Genomic DNA, 13,503 nt, shown 5'->3' with positions numbered 1-13,503 from the left:
TACTAGAACATCATTAGTTTAAAAATTAAAAACTAACTTCTTATTATATTAAAATTTGCATGTATTACTTATGTTTTCTTGTGGTCTGAATTTTATCCTAGTTGCCAAAGCTTGTCTAGATGTTGGGGGGCTATAATTTTAACATATTAATTTAAGTTACAGAAATTTCCAAATGAAGATACATAATACTAGCCAGCAGCCATGGAATATCTAAATGAGATTCATTAAGACTCAAAATAAATTGTAACAAAAGATTGATTTCAATATGCTCTTCAAAAAATATTAGTAATAGGGTTGAGAAAGAGAAAAGGGAACACACTAGATTCCCCATTGGCTTCCATACATAACCGGGGAATACTCTTTTCAATAGTATCTTCTTGTGGAGTAGAAATATTGGAGGTTACATAATCATGGTCACATAAAGCTGATATGACATTTGGTGGGTTCTTCAGATCATCTAAAAGTATGTCATAATCTTGAAGATTTTCTCCAAAATCACACATTGGTATCCCATCCAATAGGAAAAGCTCTGGTTTTTCCATACATTGTATCATATGATTGTCTGTGGAGAGAGAGTGCTTTGTTATATGTAATATAAGAGGAGAAAATTTAAAACAAAGCATAATTCATAAGTCTTACACTGTTAAATGCTTCATGGGAGACATTGTTATACTAATCTTTTGAGTTACAAACTCTTTCAACTTGGTTATCTTATCCAAGAAGAATGCACTATTATTCTTAGACTTAACTTTCAGCCTTTCTTAGGCTATCAATTTTTGGTACTTCTGTTTAGGAAAAGAGATCTAATTACATCCAAATACACACTTAGAATTAAGGACACACAAACCAATAGAACTTAAAATTGGCAGATTACATTACTCAAAAACTATAAGGCTAAATGTGAATGACTGGGTGCAGTAAATAGTAAATGACTTATTTTCTGAAAAAGAACTTTTAATGTCAAGTGAAAAACTAAAAAAACTTATATTGTAGCCTTTTGATGTTTTATCATGGCGTTTAAAATTCAGCCAAACAACAATATATTTTCCCTTAAGATTATATAGTCTGGAGCCTAACTTCTTGAGTTCTTTGTATATATTGGATATTAGCCATCTATCAGATTTAGGATTGTTAAAGATTTTTTCCCAATCTGTTGGTTGCCTTTTTGTCTATTGACAATGTCCTTTGCCTTACAAAAGATTTGCAGTTTTATGAGGTCCCATTTGTCTATTCTTGATCTTACAGTACAAGCCATTGGTGTTCTGTTCAGGAATTTTCCCCCTGTGCCCATATGTTCCAGGCTCTTCCCCACTTTCTCCTCTATAAGTTTCAGTGTCTCTACAGAGCTAAACAAAGAATTCTAAACTGAAGAATACCGAATGGTTGAGAAGCACCTAAAAAACTGTTCAACATCCTTAGTCATCAGGGAAATGCAAATCATAACAATCCTGAGATTCCTCCTCACACCAATCAGAATGGCTATGATCAAAAACTCAGGTGACAACAGATGCTGGCAAGATTGTGGAGAAAGAGGAACACTCCTCCATTGCTGGTGGGATTGCAAGCTGGTACAACCACTCTGGAAATCACTTTGGTGGTTCCTCAGAAAACTGGATGTAATTCTACCAGAAGATCCAGCAATACCACTCCTAGGCATATACCCAGAAGATGCTCCACCATGTCATAAGGACACATGCTCCACTATGTTCACAGCAACCTTATTTATAATAGCCAGAAGCTGGAAAGAACCCAGATCTACCTCAGCAGAGGAATAGATACAGAAAATGTGGTACATTTACACAATGGAGTACTACTTAGCTAATAAAAACAATGAATTTATGAAATTCTTAGACAAATGGATGGAGGATATCATCTTGAGTGAGGTAACACAATCACAAAAGAACACAGATGATATGCACTCAATGATAAGTGGATATTAGCCCAGAAGTTCAGAATCCTTTACAGAAGAGGAAACAAAATGCCCATGGAAGGAGTTACAAAGTTCGGAGCAGAGACTAAAGGAATGACTATCCAGAGACTGCCCCACTTGGAGATCCATCCCATAAACAACCACCAAACCCAGGCACTAGGTAGATGCCAACAAGAGCCTGCTGACAGGATCCTGATATAGCTGTCTTCTGAGAGGCTCTAACAGTGCCTAATACAGAAGTAGATACTCACAGTCATCCATTGGATGGAAGGTCCCCAATGAAAGAGCTAGAGAAAGTACCCAGGGAGCTGAAGGGGTCTGAAGCCCCATAGGAGGAACATCAATATGAACTAACCAATCCTCCCAGAGCTCCTTGGAACTATACCACCAATCAAAGAAAACACATGGTGGAACTTGTGGCTCTAGCTATATATGTAGCAAAGGATGGCCTAGTTAGTCATCAATGGGAGGAGAGGCCCTTGGTCCAGTGAAGGCTCTATGCCCCAGTATAGTAAAATACCAGGACCAGGAATAGGAGGGGGTAGGTTGGGGAACAGGGGAAGGGGGGAGGGGATAGGGACTTTCGGAGGGGAAACCAGGAAGTGGGATAACATTTGACATGTAAATAAAGAAAGTATCTAATTACAAAAAGAAAAAAAATATAGTCATCATCAGGGCTCTTTCATATATATAAACTTATTTAAAATAACTTATAAATACCTTTAATCCCAGCACTTGGGAGGCAGAGGCAGGCAGATTTCTGAGTTCGAGGCCAGCCTGGTCTACAGAGTGAGTTCCAGGACAGCCAGGGATACACAGAGAAAACCTGTCTCAAAAAACCAAAAACCAACCAACCAACCAAAAACGTATAAAATGAAAAAAAGTAGTTTATACATGAATTGACTGAGGCTTTCAAATGGTAAATGGCTTGCAAAGAATCATATGGATAGTCATTTGTGAGCCTGGAACTAAGATGCATATTTTCTGATCATTCTATAAATATTCTTTTGTACCTTTTCCCCCACTGAGATCAAGCTGAATTTTCTCTTCTTCATTTTTCATTAAACTTAGACTCTGGGTAAAAAGAGAAAACACTAGAATTGTTATCAGCATATCATTTTTCGTGAAGTTAAATAACTGAGATAAAATATTTCCCTGGAGGCTCTGAGAGTATGTGTTTTGCAAATATGAGGCCCTCCTTTCAATTCTCTGCACCCAAAGCATATTTCTTGAGAGATTAACACAGTTAAGAAAAGACATTACTGTTTATCTTATTTTCTAAAAGTTGGTTTTTCTTTCTAACCACTGTTTAAGCAGAAGGGGAAAAAACAATTCACAATTCACAGTACACCTACAGCCAACTATACCATGTAGGTTTATATTCCACTTAACTTCAACTAATATCTACCAATATTTATTGGACAAATCAGAAGGAAACACATTATGTTTTGTATATGAAAATGCATGTTTTAACCTGAATAATGGGACTCACCAAAACCGACTAATGTGCTTGGCAAAAGGAAACAATACTTCTTTCAAATCATTCCTGTCTATGCAAGATAACAAGAATGAATTCCCTTAGAGTCTAGCCCCATTATTGGTTAATGATGAAAAATAATGGTTCCATTTATACAGCTTCCGTAGTTGAAGAAATCATTCTGAGAGAATAGGGTTTTATTTTTCTCTTAAAAGAGCAACAATGAGAGCTGGGCGTGGTGGCGCACGCCTTTAATCCTAGCACTCGGGAGGCAGAGGCAGGTGGATTTCTGAGTTCAAGGCCAGCCTGGTCTACAAAGTGAGTTCCAGGACAGCCAGGGCTATACAGAGAAACCCTGTCTCGAAAAAAACCAAAAAAAAAAAAAAAAAGAGCAACAATGAGATTTTACCAAATTAAAGAGAAATATTTGCAAGTATACTTTTAAAGACAGTTGTCTAGGAGGAATTGTGTTTCCTTATTATTTGTAAATAAGTGAGGATTTTCTTTTAATTTTATTGTTTTATATATTTCATGATTTTATTATATGTAATTAATATACAATTGCATGACTTACCTCCCTCCAGCCCCTCCGAAGTCCCATGCCTTTAACTCAGTCCATGCATTCACCCTCACTCAGCAAGGAAGATTTGTTTTTATTTTGTTTTGAGACAGTTTCTCTGTGTAGCCCTGCCTGTCCTAGAACTTACTCTGTAGACTAGGCTGACCTAGAATTCACAGAGATCCTTCTGCCTCTGCCTCCCAAGTGCTGGAATTAAAGGTGTATGTCACCATACCAGGCTGAGGAAGATTTTAATAAAGTTTTATAAAAATAAAAACTAGATGCTCATTTTTTATTTCTCTTTTATTTTCCAGAAGAAAAAAAAACTATGGCTATTTTATAACCCAATACCTTGCTGATGGGACTTTGAGGGGCTGAAGGGAAGATAACATTTTGAGCAATCAATATAAAGGCAGGAAAGTCACAAATTTGAGTTGGCGAGCTTACCTCACTGAAATGATCAGAGTCATAATTCAATGCCTTCCTAGATAGTAATGAATTTAGCTCTAACAAATTTCCTTCAGTATGATGCATATCCTTGTTATCCCTTCAATGAAAAACACAGAGATGGGGAGTGAAGGTAGATGTAAGCCATGGATGTTATTACTTTCAATAAACAATCTTTCAGAAAAAAAAAAAAACTCAACAGACAATGAACTGAAAAGATTACACCAGGTTCTCAACTAAGAAACCACAAACAAATATTTCACTTTTTGCACTTTTCAGTTACAAACATCACATTTATAGACTATAAAGCCTACTGCTGTAATATTTCAGAATTGATGCAGCAGTTATAACACATAGTAGCCCACTTCTCAGTGAAATTCCAGAGTTTTCAACCTGGCGAACTCCAGAAAAGGATAGAAGAAAAAGATCATTTTGGTCTATTTCTGTAGTTTTCAACCCAAGAAAGCTGTCAATATCCACAAGATGGTCATGTGTGTTTTGACCATTTAATACAAAATAAAGATGATAAATCACTGTCTCAGAAAACCAAGATCCAAGGCATCACAACAATATTACTAGCTGACCCAAAAGGACTAGAATATCTTTATATTTATGGGATAGTAAATATTCAAATTTAGGCTTAGAAATTACTTGATTCCTCTCTATGGAGAACATCCAGTCTGAATCTCATCAAAAGATGAGAGTCACATACTTGAGTAAGTGGGACACACATATTATCTGTCAGTAAGCAAAGTTGTTACACATTTTTTAATTTCCTTCTGAGGCTCTTGAATGCATTTTGTCATTCATTAGGAAAGCCAGCGTTCTGAGAAACACTTGTACTTATATCAAATATCACAATCAGTATTGACGCTCAACTTGACTTCAAGAGGCTATTAAATTCCTGTATGCTAATAGCAGAGGAACTCTTTGTTTCTCCCTATGTTTTTTTTTTTTTTTTTAATCTTGGAGATCTTGGTCTCAGCTTTAATAGCCAAGTCTATCAATGTTAATCCATCTCAAAATAATCATCATAATCAATACTGTCATTGTCATGTTTTGTTACTTATGTGGTAGGATTCAGTATACTAAAAGGTAGATTATTTTGGTGTGTAGAGTTGTTTCTTTATGCACATTCCTAAGAGTCTACAGTTTAGTTTGGGGTCAAGCTGAGGAAGCTGTTTTGGGTGTGTTTGTCAAGAGGATATTTATATATCAAGTCTATGAGGAACTAGATGTGATCTTTGTCCTCTGAGGTTAGGCAATAAATGAGAACCAGTAATGAATTATACAAATATAAGATGATAAAGCACTCAAACAGACAATTGTAAGCACTGCTGATGAAGGTGAAACTTAGGCAGACATCCCCAGGGCAGAGTTGTGCTGACAATGGAGACTTTGTGACTCCAATTTAGTAGGATTTTTGCTGAAGCATACACAACCTTCAAGTTTCAGGAAATGAAGACATTTCTTCTTTTTTTCTTATAGTTCAGTTCCAAGCAGGAAGTTTCACTCTAATATCGGGGCTAATATTGAGTATAGGATGGAGTATTTTACACTGACAATGCTGGGTTCTCATTTAACACTAGAGGAGAAACAGTCAATGTTATCAGTATATCTGTAATACATGAGAAGCAATGATAAGGTCAGGAATTGAAGTATCTAAGGGAAAAGCTTCTTTCATCACATCATGCTTCTCTCAGCATACCATTAAACATTTTTTTCCAAAACCATGTAAAGGAGATTAAAGATGGAGGACACTGAATACCTGTTAATTATATTGTTATACAAATTGTCTGATTTATCTTTCATCAAAATTGAATCCTGAGAAGAAAGATATAATTCCAGAGAAATATCCTTAGGTTCTTGTTCAACAGATTCTTCAGTTATTTGTTCTGGTAAAACTGGTATGGTCAAATCCAACTGAATGGTCAGTGACTCTTCATTCATAGGTTTATCCTGAACTGACACTTTAGGGTGTTCTCTGAAAAATAGTGCAGGGAAATAATAACCTAACATGTTGCAAGAATTCCAATCACATGGCCTATAGTATATCCATTTATATCGTGTAAGCAGATTTGCAATCATCAGATAAAAAATTTATATTGTGCCAATATGTTCTCCTTTAACTTCATTTATATAATATATGACACAATGCTCTAACATACTTCACAGATCAAATGATTGTTTAGCAATAAAAAAATAAACTATTAGTCCTTGATGAAACATAAGTGAACATGCAAGAAATGCTAAGAGAAATAAACCAAACACAAACGATCACTTATATGATTCTACTGATACAAAGAGTCCAGAATAGTCAAATTTAAATTTTAGTGACAAAATGTGTTTTATAAGTGGGAATGAAAAATAAAATTGGAGTAATGAAAATGCTCTCATGAAAGATAATGGTGGTAAATAAATAACTCAGTAACTGCACTATAAAGAGCTGAACATAAAACTTAACTGTAGAAATTTTATAATATAACCTATATTCACATATATCTTATATCCACTGTTTTAACTAACCAATAACCAGATAAGTAAAGTATATATACATGCATACTACTGAATATCATTTATGAATAATTACTGTCACCTTAAATTTAATTGAGAAAGAAGTATAGGGACTATTTTGTCATTTAAAAGAGGAAATCTAAAGGTAAAATAATATAGTTCTTTGATTGATATATTATATAACAAGTTATTTAAGCTTATATCAAGGGAAAGGTATAAGTTACAGTGCAACCTAAAATTTTCACTGATTAGTATATAACTATAATAGAGGTTAATTTAATCACAGTATTAATGATTTCTTTTCAGTAGAATAATCAGAGGGTAGAGAGATGGATCCCTGGTTAACAGCACTGGATGCTCTTCTAGAAGATCTGGGTTCAGTTCTCAGCACTAATGTATGTTGGTTCACAACTGTCTGTAACTCTAGTTCTAGGAGATCCAAGGCACTCTCCTGGTTTTCATGGGCACTAGATACAAAATTGGTACACAGGCATACATGCAGGCAAACAGCCATGTACATATATCTTCATTTAAAAAAATCTCATATAGAATAATCAAATGTGATTAGTCATCTTATTTTCCATAATTTTTTCTGAATTGAAAATTAGAAATCTCTCAAATATTTGAATACCTACACATTGAACCTAAGAAGACAAATTATCAAGTTAAATTTCAGGTAAATTTGTATAGTTATACCAGAAGATCAAGCAATACTTCTCCTGGGCATATACCCAGAAGATGTTCCAACTTGTAATAATGACACATGCTCCAATATGTTCATAGCAGCTTTATTTAAAATAGCCAGAAGCTGGGAAGAACCCAGATGTCCCTCAACAGAGGAATGGATACAGAAAATGTGGTGCATTTACACAATGGAGTACTACTCAGCTATTAAAAACAATGAATTCATGAAATTCTTTGGCAAGTGGATGGATCTGGAGGATATCATCCTGAGTGAGGTAACACAATCACAAAGGAACTCGCACAATATGTACTCACTGATAAGTGGATATTAGCCCAGAAACTTAGAATACCCAAGATACAATTTTCAAAACACATGAAACCCAAGAAGAAGGAAGACCAAAGTGTGGATACTTCATTCCTTCTTAGAATGGGGAACAAAATACCCATGGAAGGAGTTATAGAGACAAAGTTGAGAACTGAGACAGAAGGAATGACCATCCAGAGACTGCCCCACCCAGGGATCCATTCTATATACAACCACCAAACCCAGACACTATTGCATATGCCAGAAAGATTTTGCTGACAGGACCCTGACATAGCTCTCTCTTGTGAGGCTATGCCAGGGCCTGGCAAACACAGAAGTTGATGCTCACAGTCATCTATTGGATGGAACACAGGGCCCCTAATGGAGGAGCGAGAGAAAGTACCCAAGGAGCTGAAGGGGTCTGCAACCCTATAGGAGGAACAACAATGTAAACTAACCAGTACCCCACAAGAGTTGTGTCTCTAGTTGCATATGTATCATAGGATGGCCTAGTTGGCCATCAATGGGAGGAGAGTCCCTTGATCTTGGGAAGATCATATGCCCCAGTACAGGGGCATGCCAGGACCAGGAAGTGGAGTGGGTAGGTTGGGGAGCAGGGCGGGGGAAGGGTATAGGGGTCTTTGGGGATAGTATTTGAAATGTAAATGAAGAAAATGTCTATATAAAAATTTGTATAGTTATAGATATTTACAAGATTTAAAAAATTTTTGTTAGATATTTTCTTCATTTACATTTCAAATGCTATCCCAAAAGTCCCCTCTACCCTCCCCACCCTCCGCCCTGCTCCACTACACACTCACTCCCACTTCTTGGCCCTGCTGTTCCCCTGTACTGGGGCATATAAAGTTTGTATGATCAATGGGCCTCTCTTTCCACTGATGGCCAACTAGGCCATCTTCTGATACATATGCAGCTAGAGACACGAGCTCTGGGGGTACTGGTTAGTTCATATTGATGTTCTACCTATAGGGTTGCAGACCCTTTCAGCTCCTTGGGTAATTTCTCTAGCTCCTCCATTATGGCCATTAGAGGTCATAAAGTTTGATATACACTTACTTCTTTCTTTATTAATGCTTTTCATTATACTCTGATTTTGAAATGTGCCTAGTGTTAGGAATATTTACCCCTATCCACTTGGCAGACATGGTACTACCCAGATGGCTTTCATATTGTTGGCCTTGAGATATCATTAACCCTTATCTATCTATCTATCTATCTATCTATCTATCTATCTATCTATCTATCTACCCAATCTCATCCAAAAATATAATTCAGGAACTGTTGTTCCAAATTTGTTCTTAAAAAATATGACCTCACTATTTTTCTTAAAAAAAAACAAAAAACATTTGTTAGAAACAAGTGATTTAGCAGCTTGCTAATCTCCTTTGTATTCCTAGGTATAGCATACTCATGCTTACTGCTATAAAAACCTTTCCCTCAAATATTTCACTTCTAGCAAAATATTTCACTTCTACATCTTGGGTTTCCTTTTTGATATTGCCTTAAGTTATTTTATAAACATATGCCTTCCAAATAGTAACTAGAAGTCTTTTCCTTTCATAGTCCCCTTGCTAGACATTCTTTTATATAACTCTTTTCTTCCTGTACTAGATTTACAATACTCCATTTGGACTTCCAAGTATACAAATAGTTCTTTTTAAATGTCTAAACAAGGTCAGGCATGGTGGAACATGCCTTTAATCTCAGTACTTGGGAGGGAGAAGGAGAAAGATTTCTATGAGTTCTAGGCCAGCCTGATAAACATAGAGAATTCTAGGACAGACATGTGATGACCTATCTTAAAAACAAACAAACAAACAAACAAACAGTCTAAACAAATGTCTAAACATTTAATGTTTTAAATATTTAAAAACAAACTTTAATATCTAGTTGACTCCAATAAAACATACTTAAAAATAGCAAACACAAATAATCGTATTAAATATTGGTTAAATGTTACATTTAGAAAGAAATCACAGAAAATTATTCATGTAATATAAATGATGAAAGTCCTGTATCCAAAGTGAATGAGTATCCCTAAAGGTTAAATATTGGCACCCACATTTTGGTAGTAACTAAAATGTGACTGATTGGATTTAAGGTCTGCTCTATAGGAAAGAAACCATGCCTGGTACTAGAAACTTATCCACCTACCAACTACCAACTAGCAAAGTCATGAATCATAAAGGAGAACCAATAAGCATCACTTTACTGAGCCAGTATAATTTCTAACTATATATTAAATACCTAATACCACAATGCATATAACTCAAACCTCTCATCAGATGGAAACCATTGCAAAGACCCCAGAGTTCTTAAAAATGCAGAGAACTGACTGTGGGGTGTACAGCCTCAAAGGATACATTTGTAACACAATGCCTGCACTTAAGGTTCAGGCAACACTGTGAAAGAAGGGGCCAAAAGACAGTAAGAGCCAGAGGACCAAGAAATATTATGTGAGATTGTGTCTTCTAGAAATACAGGGAAGCTATATTCATGATACCTTAACAATAATGGCTGTCTAAACAAGACCTGAACAAGACCATCACTAACAGACTTGCTAAAAAAGTGGGGGTGGAAATCTCAGCAGCCCCAGGTTAGACAAGAACTATAGATACCTAATGGCTTTTAAAAGAGGGAAAATCATGAAAAGCGCCTGGGCAGCTGGGGCGCAGGGTCTGCTGACACTCTCCAGCTACCCACAACACCCACCACAGGATCTTAAGACTTCTGGTGAGTGGAGCACAGTTTCTGCTCCAATCCAATTGCGCGGGACCTGAGACTGCATTAGTTAGGGAAGCAGAAACCGGCCTGAGTAGGGCCACAGGCCTCATCCAGCCGGATCAGCGCCGGAGTAGCAGGAGAGCAGGGTTGCCTGACACCCGCCAGCTACCCACGACCCCCGCCGCAGGATTTTGGGACTGCTGGTGAGTGGAACACAGCTTCTGCTCCAGTCCAATCACGCGGGACCTGAGACTGCTCTGGCTGGGGAGAGAGAAATCCGGCCTACATAGGGACACAACCCTCTTCCGGTCAGAAAAGCACCGGGGCAGCTGGGGCGCAGGGTCTCCTGACACTTGCCAGCTACCCACAACACCCGCCACAGGATCTTAAGACTTCTGGTGAGTGGAGCACAGCTTCTGCTCCAATCCAAGTGCTCGGGACCTGAGACTGCATTAGTTAGGGAAGCAGAAACCAGCCTGAGTAGGGCCACAGGCCTCATCCGGCCGGATCAGCACCGGGGTAGCAGGAGAGCAGGGTTGCCTGACCCCGCCAGCTACCCACGACCCCCAGCACAGGATTTTGGGACTGCTGGTGAGTGGAACACAGCTTCGGCTCCAATCTTTAAACAGTGACAACGATAACAACTAACCCCAGAGATTACAAGATGGCGAAAGGTAAACGTAATAATCTTACTAACAGAAACCAAGACCACTCACCATCATCAGAACCCAGCACCCCCACTTCGCCCAGTCCAGGGCACCCCAACACACCGGAAAAGCTAGACACGGATTTAAAAGCATATCTCCTGATGATGATAGAGGACTTCAAGAAGGACTTTAATAACACACTTAAAGAAATGCAGGAGAACACTGCTAAACAGGCAGAAGATAATAAAGAGGAAGCACAAAAATCCCTTAAAGAATTGCAGGAGAACACTGCTAAAGAGTTACAAATCCTTAAAGAAAAACAGGATAACATAATCAAACAGGTAGAAGTCCTTACAGAAAAACAGGAAAACACATCCAAACAGATGATGGAAATGAACAAAACCATACTAGACCTAAAAAGGGAAGTAGACACAATAAAGAAAACCCAAAATGAGGCAACAGTGGAGATAGAAACCCTAGGAAAGAAATCTGGAACCATAGATACGAGCATCAGCAACAGAATACAAGAGATGGAAGAGAGAATCTCAGGTGCAGAAGATTCCATAGAGAACATCGGCACAACAATCAAGGAAAATGTAAAATGCAAAAAGATCCTAACTCAAAACATCCAAGAAATACAGGACACAATGAGAAGACCAAACCTAAGGATAATAGGAGTGGATGAGAATGAAGATTTTCAACTCAAAGGACCAGCAAACATCTTCAACAAAATTATAGAAGAAAACTTCCCAAATCTAAAGAAAGAGATGCCCATGAACATACAAGAAGCCTACAGAACTCCAAATAGACTGGACCAGAAAAGAAATACCTCCCGACACATTATAATCAGAACAACAAATGCTCTAAATAAAGATAGAATACTAAAAGCAGTAAGAGAAAAAGGCCAAGTAACATATAAAGGCAAGCCTATCAGAATTACACCAGATTTTTCACCAGAGACTATGAAAGCCAGAAGATCCTGGACGGATGTTATACAGACACTAAAAGAACACAAATTCCAGCCCAGGCTACTATACCCAGCCAAACTCTCAATTAACATAGATGGAGAAACCAAAGTATTCCACTACAAAACCAAATTCACACATTATCTCTCCACGAATCCAGCCCTTCAAAGGATAATAACAGAAAAAAACCAATACAAGGACAGGAACCACGCCCTAGAAAAAACAAGAAGGTAATCCCTCAACAAACCTAAAAGAAGACAGCCACAAGAACAGAATGCCAACTTTAACAACAAAAATAACAGGAAACAACAATTACTTTTCCTTAATATCTCTTAATATCAATGGACTCAACTCCCCGATAAAAAGACATAGACTAACAAACTGGCTACACAAACAAGACCCAACATTTTGCTGCTTACAGGAAACTCATCTCAGAGAAAAGGATAGACACTACCTCAGAATGAAAGGCTGGAAAACAATTTTCCAAGCAAATGGCATGAAGAAACAAGCTGGAGTAGCCATTCTAATATCTGATAAGATTGACTTCCAACCCAAAGTCATTAAAAAAGACAGGGAGGGACACTTCATACTCATCAAAGGTAAAATCCTCCAAGAGGAACTATCAATCCTGAATATCTATGCTCCAAATACAAAGGCAGCCACATTCATTAAAGAAACTTTAGTAAATCTCAAAGCACACATTGCACCTCATACAATAATAGTGGGAGACTTCAACACACCACTTTCACCAATGGACAGATCATGGAAACAGAAACTAAACAGGGACACAGTGAAACTAAGAGAAATTATGAATCAAATGGAGCTGGCAGATATCTACAGAACATTCTATCCTAAAACAAAAGGATATACCTTCTTCTCAGCACCTCATGGTACCTTCTCCAAAATTGACCACATAATTGGTCACAAAGTAGGCCTCAACAGATACAAAAATATTGAAATTGTACCATGCATCCTATCAGATCACCATGGACTAAGGCTGATCTTCAATAACAAAATAAATAATAGAAAGCCAACCTTCACGTGGAAACTGAACAACACTCTTCTCAATGATACCTTGGTCAAGGAAGGAATAAAGAAAGAAATTAAGGACTTTTTAGAGTTCAATGAAAATGAAGCCACAACATACCCAAACTTATGGGACGCAATGAAAGCATTTCTAAGAGGAAAACTCATAGCTCTGAGTGCCTCCAAAAGGAAACTAGAAAGAGCA

The 13,503-nt window shown here is 37.4% G+C and overlaps 1 protein-coding gene across 2 annotated transcripts in view; it reads right to left on the bottom strand.

Moving 5' to 3' along the window:
- Positions 1–272: 272 nt before the first annotated feature.
- Positions 273–13,503, bottom strand: part of LOC110286969 (heat shock factor protein 3) — a 61,865-nt gene continuing 48,634 nt past the window's right edge. The window contains exons 9-13 of one of the 2 annotated variants that reach the window (XM_085838109.1): positions 6,182–6,397; positions 5,880–5,883; positions 4,414–4,503; positions 2,944–3,004; positions 273–562 (exon numbers count right to left, since the gene is read on the bottom strand). In XM_085838109.1, the coding sequence (XP_085694235.1) occupies positions 273–562; positions 2,944–3,004; positions 4,414–4,503; positions 5,880–5,883; positions 6,182–6,397 (661 nt within the window). Of the gene's footprint in view, positions 563–2,943; positions 3,005–4,413; positions 4,514–5,879; positions 5,884–6,181; positions 6,398–13,503 lie in introns of both variants that reach the window. The other variant, XM_021153658.2, reaches the window with a different exon arrangement.

This window comes from Mus caroli, unplaced genomic scaffold, assembly GCF_978045245.1.
Source record: "Mus caroli unplaced genomic scaffold, Mus_caroli_1 scaffold_5, whole genome shotgun sequence".
In the NCBI taxonomy this organism is placed as follows: domain Eukaryota; kingdom Metazoa; phylum Chordata; class Mammalia; order Rodentia; family Muridae; genus Mus; species Mus caroli.
The sequence above is the reverse complement of the archived record's forward strand: the minus strand, read 5'-3'. Positions and strand labels throughout refer to the sequence as shown.